Below are 20,989 nucleotides of genomic sequence, written 5' to 3' on the forward strand. Positions count from 1 at the left end.
TACAATGATGCCTGAGTAAAAAATGTAAATGCATTATAGTTAGGGCAGGGCAATATGACCAAAAATGTTATCACAAAAAATCATACCATTCAATATCAATAATTATCACAATAAATGTCAAATCAATATTTCTTTCAAATTTAAAGGCTGATTTTTGCTCCTGAGTGAAAATTGAAGAAACCAGATTGTTAATCGTGTGGTTAAAGTTTTCTGTATGGTCAGAACGTGACAAAAACTTGATGCCAAACAATGGATCACTTCACAAGTCTGAGGCAGAACATTCAAAACTATTATGATAAATTTTTTTTCAAAAATATGATTAGTAAATCTTTTTTCAGTCCCTTTTCCTCAACAAAATAAATATGTAAAAAGTAAGTTCTAATTTGTTCATGATTCAAACTAATTCAATCAAACATTTATTATATATATATTTGTATATAACATTTGTTACAGTTATTGAGGAAAATGATATTGCGATAATTATCCTTAGTTTTATTGCCCAGCCCTAATTATAGACCGTGAAACCCTTACACCCCTTCCAGTACATGAGACATTAAGAACACATTAAAAAGCTTGCTTGTTTAAATATGAAAGTTTACAACAGATTCAATGAAAGACACTTGAGCCTGAGGTGCCCGAGTTCATTTTCAAAAAAGAAACCTGATCCTAAAGGAACCGGAGGACAATAAGACCTGGTCCAAATAGGGTTGACTTGAGATAACAGAAATAGAGGACACCACCACCAATGAACAACCAGCTGTGGTCCAAAAGAGTACACAACACAGGAACATTTTCCCTGGACCCAAAACCCCAATGTTCTATTGCGATGACTATGATCAGAAGTGGCAGCAAGTGTGTTTGAATCCTTGGGTACGTCTATCAGACATACTGACAAATATAGACCCTGTCCAGACCAATTAAGATGAAATAAAGTTTATTGGAATTAGCCCAAATTGGATCCAAGATCAGGTCTTGCTTACTTGCAACCCAGCAGACCTCTAAGGTCAGATGAAGCAAAGTGAAGGTGGTGGAGTAAAATAATTACATATACTGTATGATACAGTATCAGCAAATAAATTGAGCGCTAACAGATGACAATGCTAGCTTACATTATGTAGGCTATGTCAAAGCGAAGGAGCTAATGGGATCATTTATGCAGAGTTCTGTGTGGCAATAAAAACCTCTTTAAAAATGCAACCAAACTTTAGGACAACAAGAGTAGGCTATTGAACCATTATTAAAGTTTTCGACATTGACACCCCCCAGTGGTGGCAACAACACAGAAAACGTAAACCACTGCTGGTTTGATTCTGCACTATATCCAAGTTAAGAAAACACACGCCTTTATTTTTTTATTTTGAAAATCGCAACCGGAACCGCTGTGCTGTTGCGCGGCGTTTGACTTGACAGATGGCGGGCGAGAGACGCTCCTCTCGGCTGTCTCTCTCGGTCCGTTGGTCCATCCCGGTTCCCCATTGTCTCCCCTTTTCACTCCTTGAAGACAACCCCGAGACGACAAACTAAACTTAGCCGTTATTCCGCTTATGTCGCCTTCCTTTGGAGACTTACCACGACCTGAAATTTCACCCTGTCCCTGTTCATCTGAAATGTGGACATGCTTTTCTCTCTCTCTTTTTTAACGTTGTAGGGATGTATTCGCTGTAACGGAGGGGGCAGTGAATTGACCGACCAGCGGCTGACGGAGCTGGGAGCACGGTTGATGGGGGAGATGAACCGCAGGAGGACTTGTTAGCCCAACAGAGACGCCGAAACCACCTTCCAGGGGGCTGTTGACACATCACAGCACCCTAGCAACAATTTTACTCTCCGTTTTTATGAGTGCATAAAACACCAAGTTCAGACAGAGGGAGGGGAAGAAAAAGAAAAGATACTGGATTACAACGGCGGTGGGGTTTTTTTTGTTTGTTTTTGGCGTGAATGAACCCTGGAGGATGTTGCCGCTACATGCCCGTTACTTCCCCTGAGAGGAGAGCACAGGAGAGGAGCTCGTCTGTGAAAGAAGGACCACTTGCACTTGTTTTCTCCACCTTGAAACAAATGAGGCTGTTTCAATCCAAGTAGCGTTTACTCGAGATTAATCAATTAAAAAAAACATTTCATGTGGATCATATATACATCTAAATCTCACCACCTCTCAGCGCTTTTCTAGTCTTTTCTTCAGTGTTGTTTAAAGTGGCTACTGTAGCGTGTTAATTCAGTGTATTCATCTTAGACAAGGATGCGGCTAATCAATGTGATTTGCTGGACTTTCTAGTCCAGTTAAAGGCTGAAGTTCCTGGAGAAGTGGACCCTGTGTGGAAATAATTGAAGAGTCCGTTTATTTGCCTCAGGTGACCCACATGATTAGAAATCTGAATTAAATCTGTGTTGTGATCAGTCAGTCAATCAAAATGCACCACACCAGCTGACTTATCAGACTACTAAACTGCTCAGCTGGCAGAGGCTTGGAAAGGGGCTTTCCTCTGTGGACACAGAACAATTTGTGGATGTGAATTACCCAAAGGCCCACCTTCCATTTTTGATCCCTGACCTTCTGTGTGTTGGAAATCCAGGGGACCACATTTCAGGCTGTTTACCTGTCTGCAACCCCTCCTTTTGAATGAAGTAGTAGCCTTTTATTCCCCTGAGACCCGGCGAGTACAGGCTGTGCACTTGGTTCACTGAGGCCCAAGCAGCGAGCGCGCCCTCTACCTGGGCTGCCAGCCAGACAGCCAGCCAGCCAGCCAGACGGCCCTCCGGGGGCTTTTGGATTTTGAAGGTCCAGCTGGAGACTTGGGAGTTTTACCCAGAGTTATTTCACCACGAGCATCACTGGAGAGAAGGGAGGAGGACACCATGGGGTGCTGTAGTGGCAGGTGTACCTTGGCCTTCATCTGTGGCATGCAGCTGGTAAGTGTTAAGATTGCTATTGATCCTGGAAGGGATGGCTAAATGGGTAGATCAATCAGGAGAAACAAAAGGTTGTTTTTAAAAAAGAAATCTTGTAAGAGTTCAAGACAAGAGTTCATGACAGGGAAGAAAAGATACCTTGGCGACTAGATATGCAGCAGGTGGATAGATGGATGGATGAGTGACTGAAAGGTCACATTTAAAGAAGTTAATAGGTGTGTAAAAGGTCATGATATAATGTAGGATCTGGCTTGAGGGACAGATTGACAAATAGGTAGACTGAATGGATGAATGAGTGTTGGTGGGAGCTCTAAGGCGGAACTAAGAGTCCATATAGAGCACTGATGGATAGACGGAGGCTGGGAGTGATAAATGGAGCCAGTGGAGGTAAAGGAGGGATGGATGGCTGGATAGCAAATGGATAGATGTATGGGCTAGGTACGTGTGATTTATATGAACAAGTGTATGGACGGAGGGCAGGAGGAATAGACCTGATATAAACTGAGGGAGTCAACTTCTGCCTGTGTCTGTCCCTCTTTGTATCTCATTCTCCCATCATCCTCTGTGTCAATGGAAACGGGTGCCAGGCAAGACAATATGGGGGGAGGGGGGGGGGAGTGTGTGCATATGTGTGAGGATGTGCGAGTAGGAACACAAAGTGATTTCATTAGTTCAGTCCTGTAAGTTGGTCGGCCCTTTTGTGTCCCAAACAAAAATGGCCAAATGTAGGCGATCATCTGTCAGGTCAAGATATTTCCAGCTAAAATACAATGGATTTTATTAGGATCTGAAACGATTTTCTTCAGTGCCCAACAACCTTACAGAGAGAAATCCATCAAATAAATAGGAAGAGAAACTTAATGCACTACTACTTGATTGTTTAGGCTACTTAGAGGCAGCATGACAAGTTGCACACACAACACAACATTGACCTTGTGACAGTGATATGGCAAACATGTTGGCAAACAATTACTTCTATTCAGAACATTAGCGACGTTAGCGTTAATTTGAAATTGTGTTTCTGGCCTGTGTAAGAAGTGAAGTCCACCATTCACCTCTCCTACTAACTCCGTTTTTGGTCTCCACCAACTTCTGAGGGAATTTTCTGGCTCTTTAGCTGCTAAATGCTCCGCCATGTTCACTAGCTAGCCTCGAACTTCGTCTGTCTGCAGTTTGGTGCTGTGCAGGTAGCGTACAGCAGAACGTTTTCAAAATGTAAAAGTAAAGAAGTAAAAAAAGTAAAGTTGTGGACCCTAAAACCAAAACAATAGGCTGAAAGATGCAGACACCCTCTATAGAGCTGGGGAGACGCTAAAATGCTCTGTAGTGCTGGAGGGAGGGGGTACGCGTAGCCTTTGTGCAAACATCCGACTACGCTACCAGGGCACCAACCGCCAAGCTGACTCCAGAAAGTAGTATAAACATAAGTAGTCCGTGGTGTCCGCAGCTGTCCGAGTATGCGTCCACTCCAGAGTATATTCGAGCCTTAACACGCTCTGTGGGAACTGCAGAGGTGGGTGATACATTTCTGTGGGTTTGTCACTATGAGCGACACCTTTCACATTTCACTTGTTGTTTATATAAAACATACTAGATGTTAGTGTAGCTTTAATACAAAATAGAAAGGTTTCACAAAACAATGTTGAGTGAGGTGCCTGACTTTCATTTTTTAGCAAGTGTCAAACGGTTGCTGTTTTGATTGCTATCATTATTCTGCTCCCCACCTTGTGTAAGGCACAAAGGAGCGTTATTACTGTACATACACTAGTATCAGCAAGAATAACAGCTACAGTTGGAGAAATGAGTCCAGGCACCCTGGAAAATGAAGGAAATCAGTACCTCAAGGATAGAAGCAGAGTAGGGAGGTTTAGGCAAAGTGGTACCACTCACCACAAAATAAATCCCGCACAGCAAACTGTTTGTGTTTTGAAACTGTAGACATACTGTGATATAAAATGGGACATTGTATATGTGCATGCACACTGATGCATAAACATGAGCAAAAGTGCTTGAGCTGTAGCATTCTCAGCTCATGGAGTCATCATGTACATTAAGTATGTGCAAACTGAAGACCTATTGTCATGTTGAATGGGACACTGTTACAGACATGATACCCTGTATGTGATTGCATGTGTGTGTGTGTGTGTGTGTATTCAGTACAACAGAGAATGATATCTGGAAAGGATGTTAATGTGTATGATCCTTGCTGTGTGAGTGTGTGCTTAGCTCCATTGTGCTGTGAAGTGGGACACTGCTATGCATTTTTTCATTAAAAAAAAGGTTGAGTTAACCTAATGTCTACTGTGCGATGCCAGTGAGATGGCCACATGTGCCGTACATACACGAAACCCGCCATTGTGTTGGAAATGGGGATGCTGTGTATTTCTGTAGGTGAAGAAAAAAAAAGAGGGCGGGTTTGTGAGTGTTTGTGTGTGTGTTTGTGAATGAGATGCTGTCACAGTGATAGTCTTTGTGTCTAATGCGGTGGAACTAATGCTATGCCATAGTCAACAACATGTTTTGCTCTGTTAACTGTTGTAATAGCTAAGCCAGCTGATACCACTGCTAGCTGAGCTGGAGGTCTAACACTACTGTATGTTACAGTTTGGCCATGCACAGTTAGCTTTGTTTTAGCTGCAGACATTTAGACAGAAGTGAAGTCTCCTGATGGCGAAATCTTTGTCTTCAAACACATACCCCCCCCCCCCCCACTTTCTTTTTACAGTCTATCAGGAGTAGGTACCCACAGGAAACCGCACTGCCCACAATCCTCTTTGTTCAAAGCAACCTAATTGACCACAAATTAAAAGACAGCCCTTTTCCTCTGCTTGCTTCTCTGCCCACCCCCCGCCGGAGGTAATTGTTTTTGCTATGTGAGCGTCCACTTAATAGTTGACCTCGCAGAGTAGAAAACAATGCTGGTCTGTGTGTCTTGTGTAGTGGAACTGATGTCTTATGTAACTCTTAACAGCGGTGTTTCTCCTGCTTCATTAGCTAGGTTAATTGGTAAAGATAGGTGATGTCACTGTAGCCGAGCAGGGATCAATGATCCAGGTTGGAGATATGGCTACTTCACAGCTGACATCACCACGTGTCAAGAATAATCAGTCCCAGCAGGTGAAATTCTGCCAGCTTGATCCAAATTAGAGTAAATGTTGTGTTGTTGCTGTGTGTTAGGTGTTTTAGTTAACTTAGTGCTCCCTTTTTTTGTTTGTCCTACAATCCAAAAATGTCTTCTGCCATTTGGAAGAAGCGCAGCAACTAATAATTATTTTCAGTATTGATCAATCTGCCAAATCTTCCTTCATTTAATCTATAAAATGTCAGAAAATACTTACAAGTGCCCTTCACACCTCACGCTTAAGCCCAAGGAGACATCTTCTGATTACGTTTTTTTTCTCACAGACAATCCAAATCCACTTCATCATCATAAGAGAGAAAGAAGAAGCAAATCCTCACACTTGAGAAGCTGAAACCAGAGAATTTTAGGACTTTTTGCTCGGGAAATGACTTAAATGATGAATCAGTTATGACTGTTGCTGATATCTTTCCTGTCAATCGACCAATTTGACTAATCGACTAATTGTTTCAGCTACATTTGAAAGGGTGGAGGCCTGACCCTAAATTGAGGTGTCTCAGATTCAGTGGGAAACATTGATTGGCTCTAGGACTGTAATCATGTGATTTGGTTCTCACACTCTGGGATCAGATGTACAGTAAATATAGTTTGTTAAACCAACATGTGTGTTTACATTGAAAATCTGACTAATGAGGATTGGAAGGAAGCAGATTAATGATTTTTGCAGATCGACAATATTTTGAAGCAACTTTTAAAGACTAATAAAATGTATGAATTTATACATTGTTCTGGTTTGCAAACTGAATGTTTGTATTCCCAAGATAGGTTGACTAAATGAGGGTGAAATTATAAAATTATACATTTAAAGGATAGTTGACATACCCAGAAATCCACGTATGTGTTTTCTTGCTGAGAGTCAGATGAAAAGGTCAATACTCGGTGTGTTACTGATAACCAGGCACCAGTAATATGGTGCAATGAAACATGTGCAAACTGTAAAAAGTGTGTGGTAGTGCTGTGGCCAGAACGGGGAGGAACATTATAAAGTTGTGCAAAACAGAACAGAGCAAAAAGATCATAGCTGATCAGATGGTGTTTTTACCAACAGCTTTTTACACACACACACACACACACACGCACACACACACAAACACACACACACACACACAGACACACACACAAACACACACACACACACACACACACACACACACAGATACACATATGCCACTGGTGACTCACTTTCTGTGGCGATGGTTGTGGTCCTTGTTGCTATATCAGTCCGCACACCCACCAGCTGCTGTCACAAACATGATGACTAAATCATCCAATGGCGTGATAGGTAACAGTATGACAACCGGTGGCCTCACTCCATTGGCTGGTTCAATGGATGTTGTGCAGACGCTTGGTGGGTGTTTATGTTGATGGAACGTTAATTATGTTGTTGGGATGCAAGCTAAATGAATATAGTAAATGGAGGAGAATTACAGCTTGGCAATGCAGTATAGTGCACAGTTACAGTGAGATGATTATTCAGTGATACAAAAGAATAGATATCTAATTTATCTTTCAAAAATACAACACCAAATAAAAAACAGAAAGAAATTACACTTGTCTTTGTACAAGTTTATAAGATATAAAGATTGTGTAATGTCTAATTACAGTTCCGATGTCATCCTGTGCAATTATATAACCACAAAAGTCTGCGAATTTAATCCGTGTGTGTGAACTTGACAACATATTCTCTCTGTGTGTACAGTCTCATTATCTCATTATTCTCATTGTCTACGCCCATAATAAAGAGATGATCAATCAGTCTCTGTTTAGGCAGGGAAGTGTGTGCCATGTGTGGTCACGTGAGTAGCAGGTGAAAAATGGACGCCAGCGAGCCGGCTGACGGGGCTGAACAGGTGGACAAAGAAAATCCCGCAGCCTCTGTTACGCGGTGATATTTTGGATTCAAGCTCGGCGACACTGAGCAGAAAGAGGAACTATGTAAAACATGCCAAATGAAAGTCACTACATTGGGCGGCAAATTTGTATCAGCACCTTAAAAAGCACAGAGAAAAGTATGATGACTAGTAAAGAGACAGCTGAAAGGCAGCCTGTAAGCCTAACAAAACAAAACCCAATTTCAGATGTGTTACGCCATACTACAAGTCCTCACGGAGCTATAAAGAAGTCACAGATTCCGTAACGTACTACGCGGCAAGAGACATGATGCCCATTAGGGTGTGACATATTGTATCCTTCACGATCATCACATTTTTCTTTAAAAAACTACATTTTCTATTCAACAACAACAAACTGTTCAATCAAAAAGTAAATCTTTATTCATATTAATTATTATATAAAGGTTATGCTCAGCTTTCTTCAATTGGTCCAACCTGCAAAGAGAAGATAACAAAAGTTTAAAAGAAAGAACTCCCTGACAAACATTTCACACTTGTTTGGGCCTTGGTCCCATTTGAATGAAAATTGGTATTTTCTTATTTATTGTTCTATTTATTTTAAACGCCTTTGTAAAAATGCCTTTATGTTGAAAAGGATATTTTTTCTTACTGTTATTTATTGTATAAAATGTAAAGTTATTTTGATAAGTTATACATTTTTTATGCTTTTTCCTTGATAACCAAGCAAGTAGACTCATTTGTTTATTTTATAATAGTTATATAAATATATTCATAATATTGTCCACAATAATTGCAATATGACTTTCACCAAATCGTGGAGCCCTAGTAGACATATACCGTAACAAGTCTGGACATAATACAGCACCTATAAGCTATCTGAGAGACAGTGTTTGTCTGTCTGTGGCAGTACATTCCTGTGACATTTCCACCATTGAGGGACATAATGAATAATTTACCACTTGGAAGCTGCAACATGAATGCAGAAATTGTATCTCTGTGAGCTGTGTGTGTTACCTGATTGCAAAACAGTGACTGTGCAGGCATTCAAACCCAGAAGTCAACATGCATCTAAGATGCATTTAGCAAAAGAAATCCAACATGTCCACTCAATGTTGACATATTGGATTTTTCAGAAACACACTTGGAATAACAGGCACACATCCATTTCCAACTTAAAATAGAATAGAAACATTTACTGGTGACTGGTTTAATTATTTCTGTTGGATTTTTTTTTACAAATTGGAATAAATTCAGATATTTATTTACCTATTTACAGAAAGGGTCTCCCACTCAGTCTGATTCGAACCTTCATATAATTTAGATAGCGTTATTCAGTCACAGCCATTTTGCAATACGCTGGATGTGTATCATGCTGTTAGTTTTTAAACATTTTGAAGCAAATCCACTTTGAGTATGCTATGAGTTGAAAGCAACGCGACTCCTGCACTCTGGCAACAAACATAATCTTCAGACCTCCTTCCTCACTGCCACAACTCAGTGAGATAAAAAGGCTTTGCTATCCTTTATGTACAACGTCGCTTTCAACAAGGGCCACACACAATCTCAGCTCTGAGTCTATAGATTTTCTGTCGCTTTTTTCTTTTTCGCAGTCTCTAATTTGTCAGTCTTTTTCCCCCAGTCCCCCAGGTCTCTGTCTTCTTATATATGCCCACTCTCTCGGTGTATGTCTTTTTTGCCTTTTGTATCTCTTTATCTGTATCCACCTCCTCTCTCTCACTGTCTCTGCTGGGAGGAATACAGCCATCACACCTTGGCCACTGACTTGACTGGCAATTCATCCAATGTGTTTCAATAGAGTCTGTGAACAAAGCAACCTTTCAGGTCCTGTTGAGTACTGTTCCATTGTGTCAAATCAGTCCAGCCTTGGAGATCAGTCCAAGCTGCATTTATATAGTTCAGGTTGTTCTCTGTGATTAAGGGTTATTGTATTTTCCCAGCTTTCAACTGTCAGTAAAATACAACGTCTTGAAAAGTGCTGGCTTTTTGAGAAGTTGCTGGTGAATGGTGGTGGTGGCACTAAAAACTTGGAATAGGCATTTTCCTGCCTTGTTTGAACAGGTGTGAGTTTAATGCATTACTCATGCTCTTGTACTTTTGGATTATTTTATTATTTTAGTTTTGGAAAGGCAAATAAAAGGTGACACACCTCTCCAAACATACAAACCAACACACTAACACCAGATTCATAATAACCTTTACAATCTTTGCTAATTCATTTTATCTTGCTTGTAAAGTATAGGCAGGGAAACAACAGGCGAATCAACCCCTACCAGAAAACAGTGGTTAAATTGTCACCGTTTTTTGCAGTGGTGCAGAAATAATATTTCTGCTGCAGGAATTATACCTGCAGTGACTGAACTCTCCCAAAACAATTACAGTGCTGTTGACAGTCAGCCTAATGTGTGCTGTGACACACATTACTGTAGGTCAGACTAATGAATCAGCTATGTTCAAGCTAGCATATTTTTAATTACTCTGTCGGAAACCTCTGCTTTCTTTACTTTAGGACACCTTTCTTAGTTCTCAGCATTGATTTTCATCTTTTGCTCTCAGTCTTTGAAAATTAACTTAAAATATATCACCCCCCAAATGCTGAATGAACGTACAAAAAGTGTAAGTGGCAGGACAAGCTTAGCTTCACACTCTTTTTGATAGCAATACACTGCGTGCATAATCAGGGTCTGTAGTATGAACAGTCATCTTTAGGAGAGGTTCTGAAATCTCAGCATGATAAAAACTGTCTGTGTCTGCAAATCCACAAGTTTCTTTGCATTTGTTGGCTTATATGCTCTGCTCGGAACTAAACAGAATCAAGGATAAAGTGCTTCAACATTAACTACAGGCCCATCCCAGATGTTCTTTATATATCACATCTAATTTAGCTGAAGCTGTCAAGATGAAAAGTTTTAACATCTGGAATCTTACAATGAATGGTAAGCAAATAATGCTGTATGCTGGGATAATCTTGCCTGGTCCACTTATGCTGTTTAGTTGTAAATGCGGTACCACATTTGTTATACTGGAAAAAATATACACCAGTCGAAGAAGTCAGTCAAAAAGCTGTCAGTGAACAGCACATAATTCTGCACAACAGGAGTCTTCAAACCCAGTCAATACATTAAGGTTTGGAAAAAGACCAACTTTTGTAATGGAAAATGTGTAATAAGGTGTATTTTACGATGGAATGTGTCCAAGGGCAGAGCAGAAGGCTGTCGGAGCCTCCCAGCCTGGATGTTACGCTGCTGCTGCGGATGACAAGGGTTTTCACAAAACATCTGGAGGTGACAGAGCTTTTCTCTTCACCAGTTCTCTGATGGCTTAGATAGAGTAACGGAAGTTTGTTGTTGTCTAGTTATTTGACCCCTACGCTCAGCTCCTGGTGTCATGTTTAGGTCGATGAGTCGCTTGTGCTGTAGAGAGTTGTAGACCTACCCCCCCTTCTTTACCATAAAGTGGTGGACAAATTCATCACCACAGTTATTATACTTCTTCCTGAGGCTTTGGCTGATCTAGATTTTATGGCAACCCATCCAATAGTTGTGTAGACATTTGAACCTCAAGGTGGTGCTTAGAGGGGAAATCAGGGGATCAGCAAAAGATTCATCCTCTGGGGATCTCTAAAATATGTCATAGCATGGGCTTACTTACTTACAGTATGCACTAAACAAGAGGTTTTACAGATTTGGGTTTCACTCTCAGTTCATATGTGTATCTCGGTGGAAGTCTGAATGATGTATTGAATTACCCAAAAAATACCATCAGATGTCAAGAAGCCCTGGATGATTTCATCTGGTTTGACCCTTCCGTGAAAGATACAGTAAATGTTCCTGTCAGGTGCAAAGCTGAAGAACTTCTAATCTTTTTCCAAAAGGCGGCCTCACCAGCAGCAGACTCACTGCTGCACCACTGTTCTGCTTTTTTCTTGGGAAAGCTTTCTCATAAACTGCAATTTTCCACCCTAGATGTTTTTTATTGTAAAAACAACACAAGTTCTCCTCCCAGTTGTGGTATGTCTTGTAAACGCATTTGGAGGCTCACAGAAAAGGTTGCAAAACCATGATACTGTGTCAACTCACACCGTCATCATAAAACAGTCTGTGAAACTGTGGAAGAGTGGAATCAGTAAAAAGTGAAATCTTTTGTGTTTGAGTTGAAAAAGCTGACTCAATCTATATTTTTTTCCGCAGCTCAGTGGAGGCTTTAAATTGAACCCTTACACAGTTGGATTATTTGTTTTATAGTCTCAGTAATACTGACACGCATAGTGTGAAATCACATCCACTGTATAGACCACTGTTGTGCCTCCATTTGTGGCACTTCACTGTACTGCAGCACACAATGTTAATTCTCACTGAACAGTGTGATTACAATACTTTATATGTGACTTTGTCCAGATATGCTTCCAAACCGCAGCTGCTACAGTCAAATCCAACATGTTTGGTTGATAAACTTTTAACATTTACTGCAATAGAGTTGCGAGCTTGGAGAGGCCCCTGGTTGTGAAAGTATTTTCTTCTCTTTTAACGATGTCCTCCATATTAACCAACGTAGAAACACACAGTCCCGGATAATCTTATAGGTTTGTCTTATGGCCACCCGTTTCAATTTTATAAACTTATTTCCTGAAAAAGCAAATTTTTTTTGTCGGTCTTGTATGACGGATGGCTCTAAATACAACAATACCCATGAGCCTCCAAAGTGGCTGATGCTGTGGAGAGGAAGCCACTTAGAGGACTAGATCAGAGCTCTTGCAAATTGAAAACACTTCATTATTGCAGTTATGGTTGCTGAATAAATCCAAAATTGAGCCAGGATCCGAAACAGAATTCAGTTAGGCTGCAGATTGTAAAATCGCAGCGTATAGAGCTTTTTCACAGAAGGCATTTTGACATGTCACAGTAGGAAAAGCACAGGTGTAAACACTAAAATGAATGATGGCTGAAATCTAGTCAGCTGCTTCAGTTTCAGGGTCCTGGTGTTGTTCATGCTGGCTCACTGTCACACTGTCACGGCTTACTGGGACAGTGAATAGAACAGATCCATTGTTAATGCCATTAGTAGCACCTGTGCTTTTCCTACTATCACTATCAAGTCAAAATGTTTGCTGTGAAAAAAAGGCCTTTTTTTTAGTTTCCGTCCACCTTTAATGGTTTAGTGACAGAATTTGAAGCTTTCTTACCTTGGGAGTTGTTGTTAATATCTCATGTTATGTTTCTGTTATTGATATATTTTTAATGCAGTTGTTCATCTTTTGTACTGATGAGAGTTTCATGTCTATCCAAGGAAAAGTTCTTCAGCTGTCTCCTATTATTGTGTACAGAGAAAATGAATAGGACTTGAAATACCTCCTCCCAAATCACCAAGTCATTCGAATCCCTTGATTCTGTATTTCAATTGCAAGAAGCGATGGCATTTATTTCACATGTGATGCAAGAAACAAACATAAGGGCTCACTACACAGAACACAAAGCTCAGTTACAAACGTAATAACATTTATCCACAGTTGTTTTTCTGAAAAATGACACCTAACATCTTTAATACAAGTTAGTAGCGAGTGTATTTATAAACCTACATTTCAAGTCATCCTCACTGCATCCGCCAAAAATCCTTCAAAACCTTTCATTTCAAACTGCTGCTGTGGAGGGCAATGACAAAACTTCTGCAGCCGGTCACATTCGATAGCTTGTTTCTTCAGAGCAATCTGGTGGCCAATTTCAATCTCCCTGCATAATATTCCCGAGGCCTGACCACATCTTTGAAAATCGCCGCAGGTTTTATATCGACACTCAGCAGAGGAGAGCGAGAGGAAAGCGAGGCGACGACATGCAACAAAGGTCATGTACTGGATTTGAGCGGGCGATACCGCAGGTAGCGTGTGCCTGCTGAGCTGCAAAGATGTGTATCGACTGTGCTGCAAACTGACCTTGCGCGTGACCACCACTGATGGATGAGCTGAGATGGTGTTTGGCCAAATACTGCTGCCTCAATATTTACACACAGGCAGGCAGACAGCTTGACACAGAGAGCGGACAGACAGACTCGGCACTTGCTTATCTTTCTGTTTTATTTTAATACACTTCAAAGTGTTATGGTGCCAACTTTCCGTTGCTTGCTGCTCCTGTATTGCTTTGCTATTTACCCCTCAAGGTGAAACACTCCCCTATTGTTCTCTGAGAACACATATCCTGTTGATGTAGTTGTTGCTATTGTTGTTGTTGTTGCGGTGAGTCCTGATATTCCGCCTGCGCAGTCGTTTTGATCTTATTACATGAAAGGAGTGCTTGAATGATAATGGCAAACGACAGCAAAGCAATGCCTCGATCTTCATTACACATAATTATGAGATGGAGATATAACTGGTGTCAGATGAACACCTCCTGTAAAAAAAAACAAAAAAACAACAACCGTATTTTCAGAATGACACTGTATTTTGGGGTGGCTGGGAAAGTTGCTCAGCACAGAAAGGAGTATGAAGTTACCAGCACTTGATATTTAGCTGAAAAAGCAAGAAAAATTAGGTTTTCAGGTGAGAGCAGTGATAAAATGTAATTTAGCTGCTTTTCCTGCTGTAAATTCTATTTCCACTAACGATCTAACCTCCATCAGCAGTAAACTTACCCCTGATAAAACATCTTCTTAGACAGTCTATAAAGTTTATCATATCGTCTGGAGATACATAAACATGGTTAGAAATGTGTAAATTGCTCAAATAGTATGTCCAATTTTATTTCATTCACCATCTTTTTTTCTTCTTTTGGTTTCTTATTCAGTGCCTCCATATTTTTCTATCTCTGTATCATTGCTGCCCTTGTTGCCTTGTAATTTTTCTCTCTCAATCTTTCTCCCAGGCGCACTTTCTCTTTTATTCTCTCTTTCGCTTCTCTGCACAGTCTCTCCCGGGCCATTTGAGTTGCTCAGGGAGCTGTGAAAACGATGTCTGTGTGTCTTTGCGTCTGCATCCTGTAGGGAGTGCCTTTGGTGTGTGTGTGTGTGTGTGTGTGTGTGTGTGTGTGTGTGTGTGTGTGTGTGTGTGCATTCACGTACAGGGACAGCGGAGGCGGTGGAGCGTGTTAAGTCTTGCTGTAGAAGCCCTTTCGACTGGGATAAGGAGCCAAGGGAGGAAGGAGAGAAGAATGGATGGTTGGATAGATATATTCATAGAGGATAGATGAATGTCTGTGTGTGGATCGATATTGGGATGGAGGGATTGAGATTTGGATGAATGAATGGAGAGAGGGCCGGTGGAGATGAGTTGGGGAAGCAAGGGAGGGGCAGATGATAATAAGAGAGGATGGATCGATGATGGATAGATACCCAAGATGTATGGATGAACGGATGATTAATGGATGAACGCGTCGTTTAACACTGCAAAGTATTATCAGTAATGACCGTAGATGGCAGACAGCGGAGAGAGCCAAATATGTTGGGTGTTGGTTTTGTGAAAGTGGTGCATGTTGTGTGTACGTGCTGTAGTCTGACAGGAGACAACAGTAGTTTAGAGCCTATCAAAGCCCAAATGAACCTTTTGGCTGACTTTCCCAAAGACCCTAAGCTAAATAAGAGCATGAATCCAAAAGGTGCATCAGCAGCCATGAGGGGCCATGCTGCTCTTACAAACAACAGACCAAAGTGGCCCATGGCCTCAATTGTCTGTCAACAAATGGGAATAGTGTTATACCATCCAGATAATAAGAGAATATTTTACATAGGAGACTTGATAAACCGATACGACCTGCAAGGCAAAGGTCACATGACAGAGGGAGCAAGCTAATCTGCTGGTCTTTTGCCAGAGTGCGTTTTCCCTTTGAATCGTGTTTCCCTCCCTTTCAAATAGTTTTTCACGAGTCACTGCCCTCTAGGCAGTTAGGTGTAGCTAGGCATCATAACTGTTTGGGGCTTGGGCTTTAAGGGTGAGGTGAAGAATTATAGTTAGTTGAGTTTGAGATGTTTTTGAGCTCAAACACATCCTCCAGATTAAACAACAAAATACGTCATTTGTCCATGATCTCTAGACCAACACATAGAAGCATTTTCTCATTAGAGCTGCAATGATTAATTGATTAGTTGTTAACTATTAAATGATTTGGCAACTATTTTGATAATTGTTTGAGTAGTTTTTTAAGGAAAAAATGTCAAAATGCTGATTCCAGCTTCTTAAATGTGAATATTTTCAAACAATTAATTGATTATTCAAAAAATAATCAACAGACTGATTTACAATGAAAATAGTCTTTAGTTGCAGCCCAATTTCTGATCTGATGCCAGCAGGACAACATAATTTGTCTCTTATGGGTATGGTTAAGGTTTTGTTCGGTTTAGGCACAAAAACAATCTGATTTGGTTTAGGGAAAGATCGTGGTCTGGGTCAAAATGATGCTGTATTATAGACCATGCTGGCATTTCTCTATCCTCTGGAAGGTTTGACAGTGTTGCTTGAGTTTTTGTTGAACAATGTTTCAGTGGATAAAGTTCAGTAGGAACTGGTAATTGAAAATGAATGAATGAATTTATTTTTTACCAAAGCAGCTCTGCCGTATCCCTTTCATGACCTGATTTTTCTCCAACCAGACGAACAGAGCTAGGTTACAGACCCACACGTGAGAGAGAACGTATTTGGAGTAACGTATATTGAAGGGATAGTTTGTTTTTCCTATAATCATCTGTCACATAACTTGAAAGTCTCCCTTTTGATTTTGAGTCTTTCTTTTGCTTTGAGGTGATTGGCTCACAGCCAGGGGCCGTGGACACTCCAGGAAGTGAAAAAGTTGGAATAGTGAAGCCCAAAACGATGTCAAAACCCTGTGACATCCCTTCATACATGAGACATGAAACCGTATTGCTTAGATTATAAGCTCTCTATGAATCTGAAAGAAGTATTCAGCCGTCAGTGTCACTGCATTGGTGTTTGGCAGATGAGCCTTGTAGGTGGGCTGATTAAACACAAAAGTCACAATCTGAGTCATACAAACATACTGAGCCAAGAAACTTTTTGTTGGTGCAGGTATGCAGCTACCAGAATTACGGTGTTTCTGCCAGAACTGGCCCGCCAGCAATAATATCTGGCGGCTGGTGCTAAAATAGATCTCAGTCATGACAGCTACAGTTACTCACATAATCACTTCCTCTTAAGTGATTGTGCCTCCAAAATAAAAGCGTGAGAATGATTTTGCAGCAATGCTTTATGTTGAGTTTATCGAGAAGTTCTGAAGGACATTCAAAAGAGTCTCTGGCTTGCTTGACACACCTTTAAAAAAGCCATCAGTAAAGGTGTGATTGGATTCTCCTGAATTTCCTCAGGGAAATGAAAATCCATCCATAGGTTTAAGAATGCGGATCAAATGCCGGGAGGTGCACACACACTGCAGAACATGCTTTATTGTGAGCATTTGCAAAAGTGTCCTTATAATCAATTTCTTTAACAAGGAAGAAAAAAACCTTTTCGGCCATAAGTTTGGATCGATCATACAACCCTCTGAACGGGAGTCCCTTTACCGACTGAGCTAAACATACATAGGTGTTTAAGTAGTTGAAATAATCTGACTATGTTCTGGCCCGCCATGTAACGGCTTGAAAAACATTTGGCCCGATGCCAGACTTATTTGCCGACCCCTGCTCTACGTCATTAAACCACGCTTATGCTGCGCGATCATGTGCAATAGACACTGGTTCCAACAGGAAGTACCCCTTTTATTGGTCCAAAACTGGCTTCACTGCTCTCCATTCAAATCTGCGGTGTGGCTATGTCCAGTAATATACTGTCTATGAGTTACTGCCGGAAAAAAGTGACCGGCCAATATGTTGAGACCTTATTGATTTATCTACTTTAGATTTACTGTCTCTTGATCAATATAAACTCTTCCTCAGGTTCAGAGGTTCGATTCACACAAGGACCAAAGATACAATTTTTAACCCTGAAGCCATCTATTCGTGGCTGCAGAAAAAAACTGCATGCAATGTCATCTCTCTCTATTTCTTATCTGTGACATAAAATGGCATCTGCTTATTTGTAAAATTAAAAGTTACTAGTTTTGTGTCTTTTAAACAGTTTGTCCACTAACGATGTATATAAAAATTCTCAAAGCGTTTTGTGAAGTTTATTGATACAAGTTTAAGTTTTTTTGTTATTTTTGGCACTTCTTTGGACTTCAGTGCCGCTGCACAACAGACGTGTGTGTGTTTTGCCTGCAGTCACAAGGGAATGTAGCACCATGCCTAATGTGATGATACCCAACACTTGGTCTTTTTACTCATGTTTTTTGCAAATGTTTTTACATTTATGCTTAAAAAGTTATATCCTGGCTGATCATGACTTCTCTGATATTGATCTGATTATCTGATACAAAGAACCATCAAATTTTGCACAAAAACATTGACATTCTGGTCCATAGTGCAAAAAAACATTTGCTAAAGCCTCAGTACATCTTGCCCGAGTTATGCTCAGTTGGTACCACTGAACTTGTCATAATGAGGCCAAAAAGAATCTCAAGTGGGACTACAGAATAAATCAGAAAATGCTGAGCCAGTTTGTTTCCAATACAATATCCACAGAAAGACATGTTGCTCTTTCTTTGTTCTGTGAAACATACAGAAAACATTTCTTGAACATACTGCTTTTTTTTTTACACTACAGTTTTTTCTGTACTCTTTTTATGAAGGATAAGAATCCAATTTGCCTCTGTGCACCCCTTACCAGCCACCCTGGACATCATCCCCTACATTTTAAACCCTTTCCTCTTCACTCTGTTGGCCCATCTGTCTACTAGGCCGTGTTAATATGTTGCATGTATATCATGCAGCTCAAAATAATTAGGTTTAACGGTTAAAAGAGTTGTATGACATATTTGAAAATATACTAAATTGCCTTTTTGCTGAAAGCTAGAGAAGAACATGAATAGCACTCATATCTGTGCTTTAATGGGAGTGCGGACAGGCATGAGAGCTGTATCGATTTTCTCTTCACACTCTCAGCATGAAAATGAATAAGTGTATTCCCCAAAATATCGAACTAAACCTTTAAGACAGTGATTTTCGAACCTTTCTCTACATCATTTTTATTTCATACATTGAGTAAAGAAGCTAGACACAATTATTTATTTTGATTAATTAATGAGGATTAATGTCAGGAGTTAGTTTAAAATGACTATCACAAAGAAATGTGTTTTGTCCACTTTACTGTCCAAACCCCCAAAATATCTAGACAGTAATACAGATCCCCAGGTTTAAAAAGCTGCAGTGAATGTTTGATATTTTTACTTGAAAAATTACCAAAACACAATAATTATTATTATTATATAAAAAATGGTTGTTGATTAATATCATGTCATGTAAAAATCTTGTGCTTTATTCAACTAACAGCAAATATACATGACTAAAGTCTTGCTTCCAGTTCCATGTGCTTCATTTGTAGATCACATGTAGATGGCTTCTTCCATATTGACGAGCACATTTGTGTCTTGAAAACACAAGAATCAGTTTACTGCCCTGATACTTGTTAGGCTCTGCTTTTTGGTAGCATGAAAAAAAATAATGGCACACAGTTTTGACAGCTCTGTGACGGGTCACATATTCACTGCTGCCTGCCAAGGTCTTCTGTTGCTTCTCCAAAAGCTGCCATTATTTTGATCTATAAATATATTACTTGGGTCTTTGTTTTCTTAAACACACACACACACACACACACAGACAAATTAACATTACCTTGCAATGTACCAATTCACATCCATGCACTCCCAGGCATGTACACAAAGAGACTGAGATGCAGTTTTGCTGTTCTTTGCTCTGATGTCTTGCAATATGAACCCTGAGAATCCGCTTCTCCTCGCACGGTCCCTGAAGGCACTATTGAAGAAGAGTTTTGTTTCATATTTTAAAACCCTTTAAGGACTAGAGAAGATATTGGGTGATGTGTGAGAGCAGAAAGAGCTCAACATTAGACTTTCATCTTTACCTGTAATCATTTTTCCTCCACCACTCATCCCTCTCTCATGCCCTCTTCTCCTCTCCTCTCTCTTCCTCCCTCCTCCTTCTCCCTCTCAGTATGAATTGATTTAGTCTTATTACCTTACACACCTGCCCCCTGGTTTGGCTCCACTCTTATCTCTCTCTCTCCCTCACATAGACACACATAAACCTACTACCGCCTTCCTTTTTCCCCCTGCTCCCTCTGTCATACTCAGGCATACACAAACACACACAGACTCAGTAATCAGATCCGGCAATCTCTTGTATTTTTGAATACGGCAGCTAAAGTGAGATACGGATACGTTCTCAGCTTTCAGCCCGGTTCTGTATCAACATATCAGCAGCCAAACTGTAGTCACGTCTCACCAAAATAGAAGCACAGTATGTTTTTGAATGTGGGAAACACATTCATGTGGTGGCAGCAGTGTACTGTGTGTGTGTGTGTGTGTGTGTGTGTGTGTGTCCATACATAGTCTTGTATATAGAGCAACGTTGTGCCACAATAGCATATAACACTAACAGGTTAGGGCATTGATTCCCACAGGGCCACCTGTATGAAAACTGGACACAGTGGCATTATGCAACACTTAAGGTAAAAATGCCACAAAAAATAGAATATATGAATTTATATTGAACACATAGTGACATTAGCATGTGAAAATTTTTTTAATTTTAGACCATAACTGTAATTTCACCGTAGACAATATTTCCCCCCGTAATTTCAATAGAATGTGATTTAAATGCAGGACAAGACTCATTATTCAACAAGCCATGATACCTGCTGTAAAGAACAGACTGTTTGGTTGTAAGATGTGTTTAAGTAACTAAACACACTTGATTTGGTTAGGTTTTGGTTAGGAAAAGATTGCCTTCATGTCAAAAGAAACCAGAGAGTTTTTTTTTCCTCTTTCAGAAAGTAAAAGGCCCATTATGTTTGGTGACTGGCAGTTGGAGCAATTTAAAGGCTTGGATGGTTTGATTCATCATTATGAAAGATGAGCAACTGTATTCGAAAATATCCTGCTCTGGAGCGCCCCTGTGGCTTGGGGGTTAAGACACTGACCATTACCCACAGCGTCCCTGGTTGGAGACTTTTGTTACATCC

General features: G+C 40.3%; 1 protein-coding gene across 2 annotated transcripts in view; it reads left to right on the top strand.

Annotated features, from left to right (window-relative positions):
* The first annotated feature begins 1,391 nt into the window (after positions 1–1,391).
* The window catches only part of nkain2 (sodium/potassium transporting ATPase interacting 2), a 103,020-nt gene continuing 83,422 nt past the window's right edge, over positions 1,392–20,989 (top strand). Inside the window, exons 1-2 of one of the 2 annotated variants that reach the window (XM_046060972.1) lie at positions 1,392–2,351; positions 2,574–2,910. In XM_046060972.1, coding sequence (XP_045916928.1) covers positions 2,857–2,910 — 54 coding nt within the window. In that variant the 5' untranslated portion in view covers positions 1,392–2,351; positions 2,574–2,856. Of the gene's footprint in view, positions 2,911–20,989 lie in introns of both variants that reach the window. The other variant, XR_006826797.1, reaches the window with a different exon arrangement.

This window comes from Micropterus dolomieu, linkage group LG10, assembly GCF_021292245.1.
Source record: "Micropterus dolomieu isolate WLL.071019.BEF.003 ecotype Adirondacks linkage group LG10, ASM2129224v1, whole genome shotgun sequence".
NCBI lineage: Eukaryota > Metazoa > Chordata > Actinopteri > Centrarchiformes > Centrarchidae > Micropterus > Micropterus dolomieu.